This window comes from Vulpes lagopus, chromosome 11, assembly GCF_018345385.1.
Source record: "Vulpes lagopus strain Blue_001 chromosome 11, ASM1834538v1, whole genome shotgun sequence".
Classification (NCBI taxonomy): Eukaryota; Metazoa; Chordata; class Mammalia; order Carnivora; family Canidae; genus Vulpes; species Vulpes lagopus.
Genome location: NC_054834.1, coordinates 18,067,318 through 18,091,426, shown reverse-complemented (window position 1 = coordinate 18,091,426; position 24,109 = coordinate 18,067,318). Strand labels below are relative to the sequence as shown.

The following is a 24,109-nucleotide window of genomic DNA, read 5'->3' as shown; positions in this document are numbered from 1 at the left end:
CCAGTGAGCAAGGAGCCCGTGGCACTGTTTCTCATCCTAACACTAGAGCTACTTGGAAAGATGGGATAGTATAAAAATGTGATCCACTCAGCACAGCACTTGAGACTCTAAATGGAAACTGGTGGTGGAGCCACATCACACAAGGGAGATACACAGTATCTAGAGCTTGGGAGCATGTGGCAAGTGCTTCTGCTTAAGCCTTTCAGGTTCCAGTCTCCCTTGCCAAAGTGATTAAACATCTGATAGGGTCAAGCTGGAAATGTCAATAAGTTTAAGAAAGGTTCTGATGCATCATGGATGCCATAGCTGTAGGCAGCTATTAAATGATCACAAAAGGCCACCTCGCCTTCCTAGAGAACACCGCACATCTGAATGCTTCTACACCAAGCCCTGGCCTCATTTGCTTGACATTGTTGTTGTCCAATGGCTTTAATGTTCGTAACAAATGTTCTCCAGTGCACTATCTTATTTCAGTGGAATATTAAAATAAGATGATACGTAAATGTTAAGACACTTTTAGCAATGACTTTAGCATTAGAATCATAAAAGGCTAGAAAAAAATTTAATAACGTTATCATTTAAAATGTCCTCGATGATACTATGAAGGTTAATTTCCTGTACCTTTTTCTCATGGGAAAACCATTATTGCTGGCCTTTGTATCATTTATATTATGGTTTAATCTGTGAAAAAAAAAAAAGCCTTTCAGCTGGAGTTCTAGTGTAGCTGCAAATAATTATGCAGCTATAATTATTTGCAGCTATAATATATTGATAAAGGAGATTGGTAATTCCAGTTAAGCTGTGTTTGCCATTTTTAATATGTGCATTTTTAACTTGGAAATCTAATTTCAAAAATAGAATTTTGGGGGTAGCTTTTTAAACAATTATGGTAATATTTGTATTTCTAACAGGTCTTTTTTAATAAAGAAAGTTACCATGACATGAGCTAAGTAATAAAGATAGTGAAATAATAGTAAGGTTGGGAGCATATTTTTCCACGTATTTTAGAAATTAGGTCCAATCTTATAGCTTATAAATTTATTTAATTCAATAGTTCAAAACATAATGTTGCTGGAATCAGACAGAGGTTGGTGGGGTGGTGGGGAGACCGGGGAGGATGTGAGAAGTAAACTCTAAAATCAGTTCTTGACTGAAAGTTATTTAGTATGTCAAAGCATTTTGTTGGTAGCACAAGTTGACAATGCAAACCAAAGTACTTTCATGAATAAATATGAGACCATCAGGGCTGCAGTAAACTGAATGTAATTGCTGGATGGCACGTAGGTCCTAGTAAGATTATGATAATATAAAATGTCAGTTTTACAACTAATGGAAGTATTTAGAAGGTAGCAGCTTTCTATCCCTGATGCAGCTCTATCTTTCTGATGAAAGGATATTTCTCAGTTTATAATCCTAAGCAGTCACAGTATACATGGTAGATTTTAAAGAAATAACAGTTCTGGAAAACTAATTTGCTTGACTGCAAAAACACAAATTACCTGGCAGGGATGATCATTCTGCCCTCAGTGAGTGAGGGTGCAGGGTGCTGTGCAGAGTGTGGTCAGGAACATCTGTCAAACCCAGAAGGTTGGTGACATTGCCTCATCATCACCCTCAAAAAGCTTCTATTTCATTTTCATTGTTGAAGAGTAGAGAACTCTTTATATGAAACAAAGCTCAATAAGAAAGCAAACAGAATCTGACCTGATTTTAATTCTTATTAATGTAAAAATAAAATACACATTTTTATAGTGCTTCATATATATTACAGTATATAAATAGTATTTTATGCTCATGTCCATAAATGTTTATGTTATATGTAGCAGAGATTAATTATCTCAAAATTCTCATGAAGGATCTATATTGCTAACATAAACCAATTTAACCCAACTACTTATGTATCACTTCAACTAACCAAATAGTGATAAGTATCAAGATATTTGGACTAATGGACACAAGTCAAGACACTCATTGATTGAATTTTCTACTTTTCATCTCAATATTTGATGACACAATATCTTAAACTGATTTGAAAAGGCCTGTAATTATTTTGTGTATAGCTCGGGGTCTGGATTGACTTTATTTCTCAATAAGAATTTTTACAATGAGAATCAAAACAAATGTTTGAAAAGGAGGATCTTTTATTTTTCTTAGTCTGATCTAAAAAATTTCAGAACTTTCTATTTTGCGTCCATATAAAAGAAATACATTCACAGACATATTCATATACATGAAACAGGGTATGTCTTGTCCACTAACTTCCATGGATTTTAGAGAAACAAAATCATTAAATTGGAGCACCAAAGGTTGGGGGTGAGTTCTAATAGCAACAAAAAAAAAGTAAAGATGAATTTTAAAATGCCATAAATGAATTTCAATTTTAATTCCCCATTTTCCTATCCAGAACAAGTGCCACCAAGGACCAGTTTTCGAATGGATTCCTCTGGCAAGTATTCTTCAGTACCCACAGTCCTGTGAATGAAACGTCTTCCATTCTGTGTAACAAATCATTCTTCTGAGTAGTATCAGTTTATTAGTATATAGTCACTGTGCTAATTTTATTCACCCACATGCATACATATGTAAGGTAGAGAGCAAGTCCCATCAAGATGGGTCTAAGTGGCTCCCAAGGAAACAGACAAAAGACAAAGGACAAGAGTCATATTCACTAACTACTTTCATAAAACGCTTTAGTGAAAGACTAGACTAAAAACAAAGTGCCAGTGAAAGCCATCAGACTGACTAAATCCTTATTGCCTGATACAGCAGCTTCTGGCCACATGTAAACTAGTAGGCACTTGAAATGTGCCTACTCTGAACTTGGATATGCTTAAGATACATGTAAAATCCATACTGGATTTCCAAGATTTGATACAAAAAAGAAATAGAAATGTATAATATCTCACTAATTTTTTATATTGATGAATGCTTAAATAATATTTTGGATATACCAGCTTAAAATGCATTATTAAAGTTGATTGTACGTATTTCTTTTTGCTTTTTAAAATGGGCTACTGGAAAATTTTAAATTACTTACGCAGCTTACCTTTTATTTATATTGGACCATGCTGGACTAGATAAATAGAAATTGGCTAGAATATCTCAAGAGATTTCCAATTTAGATGTTTCCAAAGAACTTACTGGAAATTTTGCTACTGTGGGATGAAATTATTTTCACATCAACTAAATACCTATGTCAATTTAATTGTTTTCAACCATGCTACTTAAAAAATGCAACACTTCAATGGTCTTTTAAGTTAGATAGAATATCATAGTTCAAAAGCTTTCAGTAATCAGTTAACTTAAGTAAAAGGAAAAACATTGTTTTGACCTAACAGTTCTGAAAATACTTACCAATTTTAGTTTAGACTAAAGTGTTTAATGTTATTACAGAAGTGAAGGAGGAAAAGGAAGATTCAGGGTTTTTTTTACTTTTAGAAAGTGCTTTGAATAGCTGCTTAGACCACTGGACGGAAAGCCAGAACACTGAAACAATTGCAGAAAAGAGTGTTTCATAATAATAGTACTATTTCAGGTCTGTGGGCTCATGGCACACATCTCTAGAGTGTTTCCATGATGACAGCTCATTATCCATCTCAGCATGTTCTAACACCCCTTGGAGAATATATGTGCTTGAGATCATTTCATTCTATAAGTTTCCATGTCATTTTTTTGGATATGTAGAAAATATGGAAGATATTGCTTAGCATTTTGTCCTCAAATAATGTATAAAGTATTTGTTTAGCTTGGTCTGAAAATTTTTAAACTATGATTATTCCTATGTATTGACTGTAAAATCCTTGTAATTTTAAAAGAATATCTTAAGCCCAGAAGGAAAATGAGACCTAGTAATTACAGTTGCAAAATGAAAGTAGGATTTAATTTGAGATTCTAAATCTCTGTTTATTGGCCACAGCAAGCACATTTCTTGGAAATCTCAGCTTCTGAGTGTACTTTAGTTAAAAACAAAAAAAGAGAAGAACTGTCTAATAGCATAGATTACTTTGATATATATGAACAATACTTTTGAATTTCAAAAGATATGCATTAGTTAAAAGACAAAAGTTATAATAATGGTTTGCATATATCATAGCACTATGTAATCCAGATTTTCAGGAAAAGCACCAATCCAAATATGGTATTTAATGTCCACACAAGATAACAAAGTACTCTGGAAAATTGTGAGTACATCCAAAGTAAATGGATCTCCCATACTACTTCTCACATTTACAAAATGTCCTTTATCAAATTATGTGTCTTGATTTTTGATTCAGATATACTTATCATAATTATAAGGTATTTATTAATGTCAGCTACCTATGGCACTTAGGTACAGAGGCAAAATTGTTAGTAGGAAGACCTAAAGAATGTAATTATGAAAAGTAGTGATAACTCCCAGTAGAATAGTGCTGTAGTTTATCTGGTGCACTAGATTGGTGAATATCTTAAAGCAAGGAAATTCAAGAAATATTTATTTAGCAACTACTATAGGCTGTGCATAATGAAATATTATAGATGATAAAGATAATTATACCATCATTAAGGAAGAATGATACTGAGAAACAATGCATCCGTAGCCTTCTGAATGGACAAATTTACCCAAAGCCCATAGAGCAAGGGTGTGGAATATCACAGAAACCAAGAGTAGGAATCACTTCCAGGAGAACTTTCCTTATTTAGAAACAAATGAAATCAGGAGTCACAAAGGGTACGTCAACAGTGCCAAATGAGGCTCAGAAATCACTCAGAATGTGGAAAGAGAAAATGACCATTTGACGTGGTCATTAGGATGATCATAAAGGGAGCACTTTCAGAAATGCCCATGCAGCAAAAGCCAGACTGGCCAGAGTCAGTGACAGATGAGAAATTGAGGATGAGGAAGCAGGAAGCGAAGGCCCACTAGAGACTACTCATCCAAGGCAGAAAGGGGAGCACGAGGGGGTACTTGGTATGGGGAAATCTAAATTTATTTGAAGGCTGAGGGAGAAAAACCACAGAGTGGGAGTTGGTTCTGCTAGAACTGAAATGTGTCTGGCGACATTCGTATTACCAAAGGTATGAGGGGAAAAAGTAAAGAGAAAGGGTTGTTTTAAAGCAAAAAATGTATTAGCTACCTATATGGTAATATGAGAGTCAAGGGATAGGAACTTTCTCATTCCTATTTAACTCATTCTGTATCTGGAGTGCATTGAAAGTTCAGAAGCCAGGGACATATTTAATAACTACTTTTGATTTCTGATTCCTTCCTCAGTCTCTTTCCTAGATCTCTTTACAAGGAAAAGCCAAATAACTAATGCTCTTTCCAGCAGGAAAAATTGAATGAATTCATTCTCTGTGCCAAACTGATAATAAGCCCATGGTACTTACATTTTAATTAAAACATGAAAGGGGATTCAAGTACCAAAATTTAATTGACATGTTTGCAGCATACCCTGTGCCAAATTAATCCATACAAATGCCATTCTTTGCATTTTTGAAGCCTGAATCCATTCATAAAATTAATCAGTTGTGTTCAGTTACCCTTCCTTTTCTCAAAAACTGTGCACAAAGTCATGTCTTTCCAAATCTATACCAAGGATATATACAGTATGTGAAGCTTCTAGAGCCTTAGTGCAAAATAAGAAGCAGCTTTTGAAATTCTGCTTTTCTCTTTTATGAGGGTGGTTGACCTTATACCTGGACATGGCCACCATTTGCTGCTTTTAGTATTACTAGTCTTTTCAGTATTAGTGGGAGCCCAGGATAAATCAGGACTTAGAAATTCCACTCTGGTAGTTTGCCACAGTGGTCATGGCAGGTCCCATCCGAGACAGAGGTCTTCAGATGATTTATTTCATAATGCCTGAGGATCCCGGGACCCAGCTTCTAAGGAAGAAGCGCCAGTGGTCAGGAATGGCCATTGAACACACAAATCCAAAACGTCCTGCCTCTCCTGGGTCCAAGCAATGCCTGGACGCCAATGAGCGTATCCCTGACGGTTCTCCAAAAAGAGCTGAGGCAAAGAAGGGAAACAAAGAGCATGGAAAAAAAATAAACAAGAAAGCAGAATATGAAACAAAAAAAAAATGTTGATGGGGGCACAGTTGAGTGACATTCAAAGTGACTTGGGCTCCACTAGGTGTTTACCACACTCCTTCATCAAACAACCATCCAGGTGCATAGTTAGCAAACCATGGGTGGGGGGGGGGGGGGTTGTTACGTTCTCTCACAGTGGGGTGAAGACTTGGCCCTTGGATTCCTTTGCTTTATGTTCGTGCATTAACGGGAAAAGACAAAGCAGGTTACTATCATTTTAAATGTGTCATCAGGCCAAGGCTCCTGGGTGGCTCAGTCAACTGTCTGACTTCAGTTCAGGTCATGATCTCGGGGTCCTAAGATTGAGCCCCAAGGTCAGGCTTCCAGCTCAGCGGGGAATCTCCCTGTCCCTCTGCCCCTCCCACCTCCCCCCTGCTCCTGCTCTCTCAAACATGTAAATAAACTATTTTAAAAAATAAAAATAAATGTCTTATCAAGCCAAAAGAACAACTAAAGGAAGATATCAAAAACATCTTAATCTTATAAGAGAGCTAACAACGCAGGGGGGAGAAAAGAGTAATGTCTCTCAGCTTCATGCATATAATTTTAGTTATTTTTTAAAACCAGACTCAAAAGGATGGGGGAGGGCAGAGGAAGAAACCACAGAAAAATTATCTTTCTAAAAGCTCTTATTTTCCCATAAAAAAGGACTACTGCCTTAAGGCACAATCTATCATTTAAACTTTTTTTTCCAGTTGACTATGTCTCTAAAGTTTCCATGCCCTGAAGCCTCTGAGTCTGTGTTCAAAATTAACAAAGAAACTTGTAAAAATGTCTGCTGGCGTCCTTCTCTAATAAGTCTCTCTTTGCCTCTCTCTATTTGTTCATGTACCATGACGCTAGCCATCTCTGCCTGGAAGATTGGAGGATGAAGATGTCATGGTTGGCACACATCACTCTACATTTGAAATCTAAGTGGTCAGGGCACATTCAGGAGATCATAATGTCACCAAATTGCATACAACAGATAGGGGGAGGAGGATGAATGCTGCACTCACATCTGTTCTTCAAAGTTAAATAAAATAACAGGCTCAAATCTATATTCTTTCTACTAAAAACAAGAGTCTTGAGTCATTCATTAAGGAAATGCTTTCCAATTCCTCTGGGAATTACAGCATTCTCTAACACAAGACAACCCCTTTCTTTGTCGGCACATCTCAAAAAATCTGTTACTGGGATTGTCATAATTTCAGCATTTTCTTGGGGGAAAATTTTATTTAGCAAATAAGATGGATTGCATAGTAAATACCCTTTAGAGTTCCCAGTGTAATATGGATTGATGCTAAGGCCATTTGGAAGAACAGTGTCCCACTTACTTTACCAGTGATGCAAAAATGAGAGTATTTATAGGAGTAGATGGAAAGTTCTGGTTATACTTCTAGTGTTATCATTTTAAATCTCAAAAATATATTATTCTTTCTTTTATTTTTTATGGTCTCTATGTATTTTATGTACGGCCTAGAGTCCTCTAAGCTTAAAGTAACCTAGAGAAGAGATTGCTGTGAGCAGTAGAATCATAAACAACTTCTAGAGATTTGTAAGTGGTTGGACATTATCTGTCATCTTCTCATCTCCCCTTGCCTTTCTGCCTCCCCTGGGAGGAATACCTATTCTTGCTATGATTTTGTAGGGCTATTCCATCTGCCTGGAGTCCCAAAGCCCCAAAGGAGCACATACTCCCAATGTGTGATTTCATACATGATGTTCATACATGATGTAGACCCCAGGAAAGAATTGAGTTCAAAAGCCAATTGTGACTTGTTGATTATAGAACAAAGTTTTCATCTTCCTTTTACCATCCAACTAATTATTCTAAGTTCTCATCTTTCAAATATGGATGCTAATGCAATTTATAAGGGATGACTAATGGATGTGGAAATCCAATTGATTAGTCTTCTCTGAGTTTTATACTAGTCGTTGAACGGAAAGGTCTTTGGTTATATGTACATCCGCTCATGAAAGGGCATGAATGGTTATGGATTCCTGCACAACATATATAGAGATGCAAATGTACTTGTGTGATTGACTCAGTTTTGTTTTTGAGATCATGAACACAAAATCGGCTTATGCCTACATTTCAGAAATGAATGAATTGCCTTTTGTTTATTACTGGGAATGCACAGCCCATATTGGAGGGCACCATGGTAAACCCAGTATCATTGTACCTTGCTTACTGGATCACTTTGGCAGCCCCACTTACTGTAGAGCCCAGGAAAGATTTGCCTGGCCATCATTCACAGAGTGTCTCTCTCATCTGTGACCACTACTACATATCCAAAGGCTCGGACACATCTTCCTGTCCCATGCGGATCATTCTCTGAAATCCCTTTCCAATTTCCAAAACCATCCTGTGTAAGCAATTTAACTCAATAGTTGCTTCTATAAATTCTAACCCCTCCTTTAAACCGTGAAGGCCTAGGATCACCAAATACTTCTTAAGCAAAGGATGGCATTTAAAAGTATTTCCCCAAGTTGCTAACATATATTGGCATCCTAGCAATGACCATGAAAGTAAGCGTAACTCAGTCATGATGGAGACTTTACCCCTGTGAGAAGGATTCAAAGGTCCAGGGGTATTGGGTAATCATACATCACATTCTCCTTTAAAAAACCAAAGGACTTCTTATACCTTCCAATGATTTATTCTAGATTTGATAAAAATTGACATCCAGGAATTTCCCAACTTATTTTTAGGTATATTCTGTTCTTTCAGCTTACTGCACAAAAGTATCTCTTTTCCAGTTTATTTCAAATAACCTAGGAAAATCAGTAAAATCAGTAAAATCAGTAGTGGCTTCCACATTTTAAAGTGTTTGGGGAGATAAGAGTTCACTTACACTTGCCAAATCTCTACCCCTAAGCTGTGGAAAACCTAAAGGAGTTTGTCTGAAAATAAAAACTTCAAACTCCCAATACAGAAAACTTTAAATCCTATCTTTTCTAATTTTTACAATTCAAAACAAGACAACTTAATTAGGCATAAATTTGTATCTCACCCCACCCCCGCTGACACACACTAAATGAGGTGCACGAAGACATATTCATTGCAAAGGGATATTTGTAAATTTGTAGGCAGTCCTCTACCAGCTAGTTCCAGGACGTCATCTGTTCTCTCAGACTTCTGAAACATTCATTCTAGTCAGAGTAAACATCCTCAAAGTGACAGCCAATCTTCTTGAAAGCAATCTGAATGCTTTCAGGAAAATAAAGAATTACAGAGGCATCTTTTTTTTTTCATTCAGGAAATTTGTATGTTCTTTCAGCCTATGGTGATACCCTAGGAATGCCCCTGTTTTATCACTGTTAAACCACAGACCATCTAATTTTGGAAATTTTTGTTACCACATCTTTTTATCCTCTATGCTGTCCACCAACTCTAACAGCACTCTCATTACTTACATCCACAAAATTAATTTATCATTGGTGTGTTCAGATTCTCAGGGAGCGGGGAAGAGACAGGATTCATTACTCAATGGGATCTCCTTTATGCCAGGTCCAGATTATAAGGAGCTGGATGTTCACCTTCGCAGGATGGAGTCTGGATTTGGCTTCAGAATCCTCGGGGGAGATGAGCCTGGGCAGCCTGTAAGTTGAAACCTCTTTATTTCCACAGTGTGGGCTATATCGTTCACTGTGAATATAAAAGAAAATCTTTGAGGGCTCAAAAAAAAGTTTGAGGTTTGTGTTCTTGCTGGTTAAGTTCTCAAAACATGTCAGTGTCTCCATGACTGACATAAATATATATCATCATAAATTAATGTACATATACATAGGAGGGGACATTACTCTTTCTCAGAACAGATTGAATTCCTTTTAGATATTTCTATTACTTAATTGTATTGCACTCCTGGTCATTCTGGACAGCAACACAAGGTATACACACACTATGACAGAAGATAAAGGCATAAATTCCAGCAGAATTACGGATGTTTGCAATCAAAACTACAAGGGAGAGAAAACACAGGGATAAACAGAAGTAAAATCAAACTCAATGCTGCAAAATCTCGGTCAGATTCAAATTAAGAGATTACCACGAGAAGATGTTCACAAAGTGAACTTCAGTTGGCACAATATTGGGAATTTGGGATGGGCTGTGAAGAAATCAAACCCGCACACGCACACGCACTCCATTAGATACCAAAGTCAAGGCATAAAATAATATACAGAAAACTCAGCAAAGCTAGATTTATGAACATGTATAAAAATATCAGCCATGAAATACTCATTGTAAAAGATGTATCTTAAATGGTACCCAATATGACTAAGTCAGGTCTATGGAAGGTTTGAGTAAATGACACCCCATCCCAGCTCATGCAAGAGATTTAAGCTATAAGCCTCAGTTTCCTCATCTGTAAGATGAAGAGCACAAGAGTGCTCTCACAGAGAGAGAGCTTTAAGAATTAAAGATACCAGATGCAAACCTCTTGGTATTGTGCCTGGATCATAGCAGTGTCAAGTGGATGTTTATCATCGTCATCTCTCTTGTTGATCAATCCCAGAAAATAAAACTGGAACCACAAATGGGCAGAAATATTCAGGAGAAAAAAAATAATGTAACAAATAAAAGGGATCTGTAATAGTGAAAACTGTCCCAAAGTGAAGTAGATTGCCTCGGTAGACAGTGAGCGCTTTCCCAGGAGAAGCATCCAAGCAGAGCTGATAAGAACCAGATAGGAATCCCGGAGGGGTTTCCTCTGTCCTTTGAGCAGAGTTGGGCCAGATGATTGATGAGATTCCTTACAATGAAAAATGCTAAGAAGCTGAGCTTAGACTCCAAGGGTAAGGAACTCCAGGGGGAAAAAGACTTATTTCCTAATGTTGGGGGAATACATTTGGCATCAGTCAACCACCATGTCGCTAATCCCCAGCTGCAAGAGGAGATGTGAATGTGCATTTACCATGGAGGGTCGTCTGGATTTCCCTCCTGGGGCTTTGGGAGGAAAGAGAGTGCTAAGGTAAAATATAGGGCTCAGGTAACTTTGGACTTCTATTTCTCCAAAGACTAAATTATGTCACAGGCAGAAGGAACAAATCTCAGTTATATTTCGCTCCTTTCACAGACTTGTTCCCCTCTACCTGCCACCTGATTCTGAGTTTACCGGGGATCCTCCATCACCTGGTCAGGAGGCAGCCTCACTCCTCTCTGTAACTCATCTTGCTCTGTATAGGGAGAACCAAAAATAGGATCCAGTTTCTTCACATATGTGAGCATTTAACCTCCTGGTTCCACAGGATATTTGTCTGACTTAGTTTCCTTCAGGATTATTTTCTAACCTGTTCATAGATCTCCCTATTTAGTTTGATGGGTAGGATTTAAAATTCCTCCTAGGCAGGGACTTCGTCTTTCCCGTTTTATTCTGGATTAGTTCCCCAGAAATGAATCGTGTGCCATTAGCCAAACTGGACGTTAGGGTCTCAGCCCCCCAGACTGCCAAGTCGGCCCCCATATTCCTGACAATGGCTGCAATGATTCTGCAAAACTGTGAAGTCGGAGGGAAGAGTCTCCCTCACTTCAGACACTAGCCTGCAAATTTGGGGGTCCCTTGGCCCCCTTCAGATTTGATAATTCACTAGAACAACTCATAGGGCTCAGGAAAGTGCTGTACTTACGACGACAATTTTATACTGAAGGGATGCATGTTAGGACCAACCGAAAGAAAATGACAAAGTGTGGAAGGGCTCCACGTGCAAAGCTTCCATTATCCTCAGGGACAAATTATCCCTCCCTCCCAGCATCGATAACAACTAGAGATGCTCACCCAAGTATTGGTGTCCAGAGTTTTTATTGGGGTCTTATTATGTGACTATGAGTGTTTGAGTCATTGAAGTGGTTGAGCTCCATCTCCAGCCCCTCTCCTTCCCAGAGGTCAGGCTGATGTCACAAGGTACAAACACCCAACCCCCTAATTATGTGGCTGGTCATTCTTGTCTGGTCAGTACCCACCCATGTCCCCAAAACATGGTGTGGCTCCTCTACCCTGAGTCACCTACTTCAGAATTAACTGTCAGGTACCCACCAGGAGTCTCCTCATTAGCACAAACTCTTAGGTGCAGTGCAAGGGGCTCCCAATGAACAACAAAGATACCCCAGTTCCAGTGGTCTAAAGGCTACATCTCAGGAAAGGCCAGATCTCTCTCTGGGCTCAGGCTGAACCCTTTATCGTACCCCTATCTGTTTAAAAAACACTAAATGAAGGCAGTAATGGCACTTTAAGGTGATCTTTAGAGCGTTGGGGGGGATTCTGAGACTTTTGTAGGACATTGGAGGATAAACCCATTAGAATCCACTATAGTGATACTAATATAATGCTTCAAACTTACCAACCTAAGGAGTCTCCACCAGAAAGACAAGGTTCCTGTTTGTTCCAGAATGCACTGACTGACATACCTTTTCCCCCTTGCCAATCTGTGAGCTCCTTGAAGATAAGGACCATGTTTTGATGGCATTTATATCTTCTAAGCCTAGCACAGAGCCTAGCATTGTAGATATTTGCTAAATGGAGCTGAAGAGAGTCCTCTTCACCAAGTCAAACTCTCACCTGAGACCTCTCAGGAAAAAAAAAAAGGTAATAATCTGGAGTTTACATATTCTGAGGCCTCTAGATCCTACAGGGCTCTGCAGAGTTTAAATGGTATAGTCCTAGAATCAGAGATGGTGTCCTGGCATCCCTACAACAAGCTTTCCTCAACCTGGTGTTTTAAAATTGTGGAACACCAACTAATTTCACAGTTTTAAAATTCAGATTTCCATATTCTCTTCAAAATAGATCTACAGCATTGGGCTTATCTTTCTCATTGACAACAACTGACCAGAGCCAAGGAGTGGTCCCTTTAAAACTGAGCATGGCCACAGTTCCCAAGACCCCCTTATGCCTGTTATTCATTTAGTCTACTGTCTTTGAGACTCCCATCCCGGAGGATTGGATTGAAAGATGAATATTTTGCACCGAAGGACTCTTTAACCAGGGCCAGATAATGGTTTTTACAAGCCCTAAGCATATTATCAGGTCCTTTCCCTCATATATAAGTACAAATAAGAGATTACACTATGAAATAAATGTGAAAGTAATAAAGTTCCATTTCTTCCCATGATGCATACTTCAGTACAGTCTTTGAAATATAAAATTCTTATTCTGCTGGAACCCCTCTCCCCCATGGGCTCATGCTTTGTCTCTTTGGGAGTAAACTAGAGCCACATTATGGAAGTATTATCTTCACCAGGGGTAGGAGGGACTGCATGATTGGTCACAGGGAAGGCATGGTCGCAGCTGGCTCAAGAAGGAAGGGAGGGTCTGGCTGAAATGCGCCTGGCACTGAAGCAGTGAAATTGTTTCCCAAATGGAGCACGTATTACTCAAAATGAAGCTCAGGTGTGTGAGTGCACCCATGGTCACCACCTGACCTCAGGACAGCTTTGCACCTTGTCAGTGCACACACTCCCAGGTTCCCAACCCTTCTGAACATAGGCTTTGACGCTAGAGTCCTTTCTTTCCTCCACTGGGCAGGCATCCAGTGTCTATGCTAAGCCTCCTCAGATGACATGGATTGTCGGTTATCCTCATTGTGTTTATTTAGATTTATTCTGGTTTATTCTTTCATTGGAATGATTTAAGACACACACAGACTGCAAGTTACAATTTTGACATCTAAGTCATTAAAGTAGAAGCCTAAATCTTCCTAATGCGAGCAAAGACAGAAAGTAATGCCTTGAAGACCAGAATGTTGCACCTCAGAAAGACCGTGTCAGGAAGAGTGAGTCTACTGTAAAGATTTCCCATAAGCCTTTCCTTCCTGCTTTCCTTCATTGTAAGCCCAGAGATAATATATAAACAAAATGTGCTGGCCTCATTTAATTGCTGATGTGCTGCAAAGGGAGAGGCGCATGAGGTGACTTGGTCCCCAGCCACAGGAGGTCTCATAAATTACATCAAACAGGTTTCTGCCTCCATATATACGAAATGGTACCGACATCTCAGGGCACACATTAAACACGACAACACAGCTTTCGGCAAATAATGAACAGCAGGACTCCAGCTCCAACAAAGCATATGGGCATTTTTCCTGCAAGAGGAAATACTTTTCACAGTTAAATAACAATAGAAATAGAAAGAAATGAAAAATTGCCAGAAAGGACCAAAAATGGGATTTCCAGCTGTGAGCTGAAAAGAGATGGGAAGGCATCAAGGTGGAAAGATTTAGAAAACGCTGTAATGGAGAAAAACTGTTCATAGAAAGAAGAGGTAATGATAGACATACTCCTTGGTCGGGAAATCTGGCAAACTTGGGGAGAAGTTTCAAAAGGCAAGAGCCTGAAATCGGTTTGCTATACTGTCAACTTGTCCCAGGTTATAATTATTGCAGATCAGACCTACTGGGGTTGGACTTGCATTAGGTAGAGCAGGAAAGAATTAAAATAAATGGAAGGGCTGCACATATGATTGTGGCTTTGTTTTTGTTTTCTTGTGTGTGTGTGTGTGTGTGTGTGTGTGTGTGTGTGTGTGTTCTTTCCCCTGGCTTACGAGGGTACCAGCCACTTGAATGTGGATTGCAGTTATTTCGTATCAAATACTCTGTTTTGTTCCATGCCCTCCTAGCCTATAGGATAGAGTTGTGGAGTTGTGATTCTTTTGTTTTTTAGAGAAGGCAGTTGGAAAGATAAGGCCATGGGTCAGTTGTTCCTGGGGCCAGGGAGCAGTCTTTTTTTGAGCTGTTTTGCCACAAATCTCTTCCTTCAGGGCCAAAGCAATGAGGACAAGATAAAGAACTTCTTCAAGAGCAGTGAAAACACTGATGAGTGGGTCTACACAAGGCTGAAGGATCCAGGGAGGCCAGAGGGAGGTGTGTGTGGAGTGAGGCTAGTGTTGGCTGGGAAGGCTCAGTGGCCAGGATAGCCTAGGATCAGACCAGAAGGGACGTTTAGCCTATGCGCTTCGGGTGGGATGGGCGAGGAGAAGGGATCCCTCAAAAGACCTGCAAAGTGACCAGGGTGACGCATCAGGAAGCTCAGGCCAGGCACCAGTGGGGGAGTCCTTTGGTGGACTTAGAAGGTGACCAGTGAGACCAGAGATCCTGTGGCCATTGAACCAAGTGAGAGTACTCAGGACCTTGCTACTCAGAGTGTGATAGAGCTACAGACCAGGCTCCCCACCTCTCCGGGGAGCTTGTTAAACATGTGGAAACTTAGGTTCCAACTCAGACCTGCAATAGTATCACACTCTGGAGGTGATTCCCAATGCTGTGTTATAATAAGCTCACCAGGTGATTCACATGTACCCTAAAGTATTAGAACTTCTAGCTTAAAGGATCAGATGTCCTGAGGCATGTTCTCAATAGTATAAGCAAACATGAGAATGTACATGCATTGAAAAGCCAGTATGACTTACAGTGCGAGAAGGAACCATGGGCCATCTAGTCTCTGCAGTGACCATAGCAGACAGGAAATAAACTCATAGAATGTCTGGAACATAAAAAGCATATTCGAATTAAAAGGGAAAAGAAGTGTTTGTTTTTCCTAAAAAGAGAGATACATAGAGCTGCTTTGTATCTGCAGTAACCACACTCAGCTCAATTCAAGCTTGTTTCATAGCTGGGTCAACCTTTGTTTGAAACAAGGTAGAAGATGGATTTATAATATAATATAATATAATTATATATATATGTACAGGAATTATGCGACACCGTATAATAAATTATATTGAAGTACTGTGTGGAATTTACCACTTGTTTAGAAATAAACACATAAGATTCGATAACATGAACAAAAATTTAAAGAGTAAAGCTTCCAGTTTTAAAAACGTATGTCAGGTAACCTTTAGCCTTTGCTCAAACGTCAACTTCTCAGTGTCACCTGCTCTAACCACCTCTCCCACCACCTCGGCCAAATGTCTGACACCCACCCCCGCCGCCTTGCTCTCTTTTTTCACCCAGTATGTGCCAGCTAGCATACAACGTACCTTACACACTTACTACACTTATTATTGTCTGACCACTAGAACAGAAGTTCTATAAGGGGCAGGGATTTGTATGCATTGTTCACTGATGACTTCCTATCACCTAAAAGTGCCCTGGGTTTGATAAATATTTGCTGAATAAATGAATTAATTGTACTCATATGGTAGCAACACGGCAGAAAAGCTGATGTTTTCCTGGGATTTTCCCTTTGATGGGTGATACTAAGCTAGTATCACCTAGGAAGAAAGAAGATAACTCTAAGAGCATCTGTCTATCTTTGCTGTCTGCTTACATCAAGGGAGGAATGGGAATTTTCAGTGTGAAATTTTGGAGGATTTTTTTGGTGGTTTTTTTTTTTCCTAAGTGAAATTTTGTTGTTAATCTTTTTGAAGAGGACCCAACTGCAGCCATGGCTCTTCTCAGATGTGACCCATATTTTGGTTCACTTTTATCATTTAGAGTCAGTGCTATAGCTTAAAGTCGATAATTAACCAGCCAAGGTAGTTCATGAGCCATTTTGTTCTCTGTAACTAGCTATAAAGTCTCTCACTAAAGCACATAGGAAATCTGAAGGTTGAAGCATTAGAGGACTAACCCAGCTAAGTGTAGCATTTCAGGGGACAGTGGAGAAACATAAGCATTCATTTTAACTGGCTTTTGCACAAAGCACTTAACAAATCTTTGAAGGGCTCCTTAGTGGGTTGAGTCTTTTGAAGAATAGATTGGAACATCTTTAGAAAGAAAACTCATAAATTCTGATTGGCATAACAATAAGAGAAACAGAAAATGTCAGAAGCATGCCCAACTGCCAGCCTCTAGTAAATGGGGTCAGAGCGTTGCAGGGAATGAACCACTCCGTAATCTGAGGTAGGATTGTGAGGTTTTCTTTGTGACTGTGACGGCAATAACAAATCACTCATCAGAGCACTAATAATCAGTGTAGAAGCAATCTGCCCCTAGCTCACCCCCAGGAACAGGGAGAAAGTAGCTGTAGTGATAGAGAATTTTCATTTCTATGGATAAAGAAAGCTATTCAGTAGACCCAGGCTATGAAGTCCTCAGGTTTTTTCCTGAACTAAGACTCTTCAGACTCTAATTCTGCATATACCTGAGAAGTCCCAGGCATTCACATCTGGTTGTCATGTTGACGGGCCCACACCAGGCAGTGTGACCAAGTAAGAATCAGTCTGCCACATGTGAGCCTGCAGTCACGATGGAGCAATTCTGCAAATTAGCTGGGATCTACAGATCTGGGATTGGAAAGAAATCATTGGCAAAAGAAGAATATCTGTTGTCTGTGTGTTGGAAAAATTGTAGGTTAAACAGTGAAACTAAAATGTTTAGTGCTATTGTTGTTGTTGTTGTTGTTGTTGTTGTTTTTCTGAGAAAGAAAAAAAAGCCTGTTAATGGACACTAACCTGAGTGTTTCCAATGAGAAGTGGGAGGCCGTTAGACCCTTCATTACAGTCCCTGGTTCAGGGAATTACAGTTCACACATTTCACAGATGTGTACCTCCTCATATCCTGGTGTTAGAGTCACCTAAACAGCAGAAGCATTTCAGGGGACAGGCAAAACTAGGAATGTCCTTTATGCAGAGGACAGTGCTCTAATATTCAAAGGAACAGAGCAAAAATTGGGCGGAGGTTTGGGACGCCTGGGTGGCTCAGGGGTTGAGCATCTGCCTTTAGCTCAGGGTGTGGTCCTGGAGTCCCGGGATCGAATCCCACATCAGGTTCCCTGTATGGACCCTCCTTCTCCCTCTGCCTGTGTCTCTGCCTCTGTGTGTGTATGTGTGTGTGTGTGTGTGTGTGTGTGTCTCATGAATAAATAAATGAAATCTAAAAAAAAAAAATCAGGAGGAGGTTTGACTGAGACTTTTTTTAAGTCAACTGGCCAGAAAGGTAACTGAGTTTTGCTTTGTTTTATTTTCTCCTTACCTCCAGCCTTTCAAAGCAAAGCAAACAAACAAAATTGAATCATTATCAGCTTCATAATCTAGTTTCCCCTGAAACTTTTTGAGCCCTCACTATGTGCCATGAGCAAAGTTAAATGCTTTACATGCATTATTTCATTTAGTTCTCCCAACAACTCCAGGAAGTAGCTCCCATTACTTCATTTCCCCATTTTGCAGGTGAAGAAACTGAGGCTCGCAGAGGGTTAAGACTTGCCCCAGGCCACACAAACAAGAAGTGGAGCCAGGATTCAATCTCCCATTCACTATACATGCACAGTGGCCAATAACATCAGATTATTTGGGGTTAGAATTTTCCTTAAGGGTGGTAACTGGTGAGCCAGGAAGCAAGCATCCCCCAGATTCCATGGCCATCAGCAGCGAGTTCAAAATGTTTATTTCTCTAAAAGGAGCTAGCAACCCGGAAGAGTGGGAAAGGCACCCTTCAGCCCCTCATTTTTTCATTTTTCAAATACATGAAGTTTGGAGTAAAACCTTACACCAAGTTGTACATCTATATAAAGAAATCATATCTATATATGATGTTATATATATTATATTTATATATAATTTCTTTATAAAGAAATATATATTTATAAATTTATATATTTATAAAGAAATATATCATATAAATATATAAAGAAATTATATATAAATATCATTATCTATAATTATATGTACATAAAGAAATTATATATATATAATCATATATATATATATATATATGGGGAGAAAAGCTGAAATGTAAACATCCTTTCCTTCTCACTGTCCTCTAGATTTTGATTGGTGCAGTCATTGCCATGGGTTCAGCCGACAGAGACGGCCGCCTACACCCGGGAGACGAGCTTGTCTATGTTGACGGGATTCCAGTGGCTGGCAAGACCCACCGCTACGTCATCGACCTGATGCACCATGCAGCCCGGAACGGGCAGGTCAACCTCACTGTGAGAAGGAAGGTGCTATGTGGAGGTGTGTGGCTCAAGCCAACAGGGAGGTTTGGGGCTCAGGTAGTGAAATGCCTTTATGGGACATGGAAACAAAATTTTAAATCAAGGAAAAAGACAAGGAAAAAAGCCAACCTAGATATTCCAAATGTAACTCTGATTTTGAAAGTGCAGATTTTCACTCCACTCCAAGCAGATATTTTCAGTGTAGTCATTAAAAATTTCTCACAAAGCTTGGGTCTAATTTCAGATGCATATGCTCTTTGCTCTTTGGTGGATGCTAGCTCTAAGAGGGAACATTACGGTAGTGAAAAATACAGCTTTTGAAAATGTTCCTCCTTATGTTTACAAACCAAGAACCACAGCATTTTGATACCATAATAAGGCAACTAGGCTGGAAAATTGGCCTCCATTGTAGAGCTTGATAAAAGGTAACAATATTACAAAAATATAGCTTGTACATCATTCTGAGAAAACACAATTCATTTACCTCCAAACTTATGAAACTGGTAAATTAGAAGTAATTATTCCCTTTGCAGCCATTTCCTAGCTTCAGAAAAGAATCCACCAAAGACTTCACTTTTAACAGACTTCACAGTCATAATAAGATTCAGTTTATCTCTGTCCACCATCATAATGCCCCCGAAAAAAGATTTATATTTTTATAAGTAGGTCTGTTACAAAAATCAGCTGTTTTTCATAATCTAGGCACTCAGTAATGTTGGCAGTAGGATCCCAACTGCCTGTGTTTTGCCCTGCGAATTGCAGGAGGAACAGCACCAGCGACAGTCGGTCACCTTCTGCCCTCGTGGCCACGGGCCTCTCGCTCAGCCCCCCAGCCCTCCTCATACAGGTAAAGAGGGACCTTGGCAGCATGAGCTCCCTCGTGTTACAGCTAAGGAAACAAAGGCCCGGAGGTCTGGTCCAGCAGTCTGCTTGCCCAGGAGTCTGCAGTGGGTCAGTGATAATGCCGAGGCTCTTAGCTCCCCAGCCAGTGCTTGTGGCTTTATTGCCACCTCGGGCCCTCTCCCATCCCACCCCCAGTGAATTCAAAGACATGAGACCAACTGCTAGCAAATGCCACTCCCTGACATAAGTAGTCTTCTGTATGTGTTATTATTACACACCCGAATCAAAAAAGATAAGAAGGGGGGGTGCCACTGGCTAATCACAGCTGTGAATAACTAAGGAAGATAAGGCTTATTAATCGAACTAAAAATCCTTTTTCTATTCAAGTCTTCTAGAAACTAGACTTTGATCAAGGGCAGTCATTTAAAAGGGCAAGCCAGAAGAATTGTCAGCCCTCACCAGTTCGAGACTGCCATATATCTTGGATCGTATGGAGGTTTTGCTAAGAAGTGCCATTCATCTTCAGAAATTCATGGCATACCACTTGACCCAAAGAAGTAAAACACCTTGAATTATGACTTATCCTTGGGCAAGATGCCAGGAGGAAGACAGTGTTTGCTTGGTTAACATTTAACTGTCTCTCTCCCTAAGAGTGATTTTTAATAAAAAGTTTGCTGTGCTATATGCTCTGTAACCCAAAGATAAATTAAAAAGATACCTGATTTACAAGGAAATATACTGCAAGGTGCAAAGCCAGTGCACCAACATAATTTCATGCTCCCCTTGCCACCAGCTGATTATTGCAAATTAAATTTTGTTCTAATCAATCCAAGCTATTGGAGTGTGTGCCAAATGCTGCAAAAGCGTATTCTTGCAATTTGTGGATCATGTGACTTTGGTGAAGATGCTCTTTGCTGCAGTTCTTACCAACTTTACTCATTTAGGCTTTCGAGTGCATCTCAAGTGCATTTAATTTTTGAAAATGTTCGGCTGCAGACTGCTCGTTCACACCAGGAGAGTTTCCAAGTTAATTCAGCTCACTCTTCCTTGAAAGCTTCATCAGTATTGAAAATGATTAAGTTCAGGAAAGGATACTTTGATGGTGAAGTAAATGCCTAGAAGTAGAATGGGACAGATTTTTTAAAGGCATAGCAAGGCAACTTTTCTTCATAGCTGCTGTTTCTCCAACAGCGAAAAGGAACAGCCACAAGTGGATATGATGGTGGAAATGCCTTCTCAAGGGCTGTTAGCGTTATTATTATGCTTTCCCAAGCAAAGGCAGTGGGAGGTATGAGCTAGTTTGTGACGAGATGGTTCAAAGTTGAAGGGATGTGAGCAAGCAGCTTGCAAAGACACAAAAGATGGGTAAGAAGAGGGACAGAGTCACCGCCTTCCTGCACAAAGGAGCCATGTCAGGAGCTGGGAAGAAGGGAGGTCGTAGAACTTAAAGCTTTCACCCTGATGCTTGTACAAATATCCTGTCCCTCCTCAGAAGGCACCGGGCACTGGCTTCCAAGTTAATGCTCAATAGAAAACCACTTCTATTAGGAGAGACACCACCTAGATAGTTCCATTTCGGCAGAAGTTAACACAAAAGCCTGCAAATATTAAAATATTTTTAAAGTGTACACACTAAAGATAGAACGGCCAAGTTCTTAAGGAGGCAATGACAAGCTAGATCCTCAAAAAGGAGAAATTTTGGAGTGAAGAAAGGAAACATCCAATAATACATCCAATTTCATTTACCAAATAGTTATAGCTCAGACCTTCCACTTTAAACTAGTTTTGAGAGATGTCTTATCCATGCCATTGGCTCCAATGTTTAGCTGTTTTTTCCCCAAGGATATTAGAAGAGTGGCTTTAATTATTACACTGAAGTATAAATATTTATATGTTGAGTAGCTCAGCTTTGAGATGTTCAACCTAATGACACGTTATTTTGAATACACACTATTCATCTGAGGGAAGGGTGCCTGAGGAATTTTCTAATGTGTCAATCTAGAATTGATGTGAAAGAGCATTTTAGGACTTAATCAAATACGTTAGAGTCCGTCTTAAAGCTCTCCATCTGTATCTGTTCTCTAACATCTCAGGGAAAGTCTAACTCTTGGCTTAATGCCAAGAAAGAGAAGGTTTTCTTGGCAGCTGGCTGAAACGCTTAGCCATTGTTTAGAGTGCCAGTGGGTTCCCTGGTCCTGGTTACTATGCTTTTTTTGTCGATTCTAAACACGTCCCCATCTTCTTTGTCCTTGAGCATGTCACCCATGTAAATAAGTTGTCCGCTTTGATGAGGATAGACCAGGAGTGCACAAACCCACATGCCTGCAGGCAGGCCAGCCCCTGGCTTTGGCAGGGCCACAGCCTGTGGGCTGCTCCCTCCTCCGTTGGGCCCCATGAGGGGGCACATTGCATGTGGACAGTCCAGCCTGTGCCAGCATACCCCATAGCCTCGGCCATGCTTCAGGACAAGACATCTACCGTGCTGCCATGCTCCTGGGGTACAGCCCAGAGAAGAGGCCCAGGCACACCCTGGAAGCAGGCAAGCTCTGTTTGTGAGAGGGCCCTAGAGTCCTGGTACCCAGCACGTGATCTGGAAGGGAAACTGGGGTTCTGATGGAGCCCGTCCCTTTGGCCCTGCATACTCCTCGCTCTACGGGTAAATGAGTAAGACAGGAATTTGCAGGAGGCACTGGGGGGTTGTTGGCACCATGGTGGCTTGCAAACACAAATCTGGTAAAGGGAGCAGCCGCCACCCAGCTCTAGCTATTAACTGCCAGATATTTCAAGAGAAACTGGAAATCCCTATTTCTGTAAAATCTCCCTTTTGAAAAACATTGGCAATCAATTTTAACAATTATCAAAGTATAGGCTGGCCCTGGACACAAATAATGGGAGAGTCTACAGATGAGGAGCAGCCCCTGACCAGTGGTTGACCATTCTCATTGAAACCATCTCACCTGGATGGCATTGCCAACAATGCCCACCTTCCGAAACAGAGACCTCTTCCAGTCAGCTCAGTGATGATTTCCAGGATGACTGGTGAGGACAAAAGAGACGCTCATCCTAAAAATTCATTATTTGGCTTGAGTAGATACTAACTGACCGAATTCTGTACACCCATCTGTGCGAGTGCCAGGAGGATGAGTCAGGGATGCTGGAAGTTAGTGAATTAAAAAAAAAAAGAAATGCATGTCGTATTTAGTCACTTTGTCACATTCACTGTATTCTTCTAGAACAATCCTGTTGGTACCCTCACCAGGAAGGGTTGTTGGCAAGAAGATGGTCTCATTTGGGTCTAGAGCCAGCTGAGTAGAAAAATAACGTGGAATCAATTCTCTCCCTCAAAATCTACCATTGGAAATCTTCTTAGCTCCCTGGTTTTAAATGTGTTCATGTTGTTAAAGACGAAGAATTTTGTTCTAGAGGTTGAAAGAGAAGTCCAAAAGCAATAGAATGGTATTCTCTTAATGTTTTGGACTCTTTCCCTTCTCCAGGGAGCACTCGTGTTGATCAGTCTTTCTTCCTCTAGAAACTGTGGCAGAGCCACTCCCAGCCACTTAGTGCAAAGACAGATCCTTTTCCTTTGTTGCTGCTTTACTGACAAGCACAGCCCTCAACCCCCTAAAATATGACAGCCGGAAAATGAGATCTCTCTTGTCAATGCCTATGACATTTAGTTACTGATCTGGTCCAATAACTCGGGGAGATTTTCAATTTAATGTTGCAGCTTCATAATTGTTTGTTTTTCTTCTTCCTGACTATCTCTAATCACTTTATTTCCAACTTGCACAAAGACCGATAAAGGACACGTGCTTCACCAAGACGGTAACAGCTTGTCTTCGGATGATATTTTCTCGTGGGGAGGGTACATCTTACAGGCAGTAAATTAAATTCTGGCAGAAAAGAGGGAAAGGCCTTGACCTTGACATTTTGCTCTTTTCTCACCTCAGTATTTCTTACAGATGAAAAGCATCCATTTGTTTTCTTTAATTAAAACCTGATTAATTAAATCTTACAGAAAAATTCAAATTAATCAAATAATAATAAAAAGCAGCCTGGGTCTTATTCATTCCGCTATTACAAACAAAGAAATGAATACGTTTCGGCATTAAGACAATTTTTTAATCTGAGTATATGAATAAATGCAGCTCCAAAAAATCTCTTGTAGTCTGTGTTCTTTCTCCCTGATTTTTGAAATGATTTTGAGTTTTGAAATGAAATGACTTTTCATTTCAGAATGGAACTGCAGCTTATCAAGATAAGAACCTTCACTGGAACTTTTGCTAATTTTTTAGTAATTAGTTTTTACAATTATTGGTGACTCTCCATATGAGACAC

The 24,109-nt window shown here is 39.9% G+C and overlaps 1 protein-coding gene across 9 annotated transcripts in view; it reads left to right on the top strand.

Annotated features, from left to right (window-relative positions):
• Positions 1-24,109, top strand: part of MAGI2 (membrane associated guanylate kinase, WW and PDZ domain containing 2) — a 1,339,556-nt gene that overhangs the window by 1,161,564 nt on the left and 153,883 nt on the right. For 7 of the 9 annotated variants that reach the window (XR_005982860.1, XM_041723679.1, XM_041723673.1 and 4 more), the window contains 3 exons: positions 2,405-2,446; positions 9,569-9,660; positions 18,755-18,947. Coding sequence is in view for 8 of the 9 variants with exons in the window: in XM_041723679.1 (XP_041579613.1) it covers positions 2,405-2,446; positions 9,569-9,660; positions 18,755-18,947 (327 nt within the window). In the remaining variant the exon portion in view is untranslated. The remainder of the gene's footprint in view (positions 1-2,404; positions 2,447-9,568; positions 9,661-18,754; positions 18,948-24,109) is intronic. The other 2 variants (XM_041723675.1, XM_041723681.1) reach the window with 1 other exon arrangement.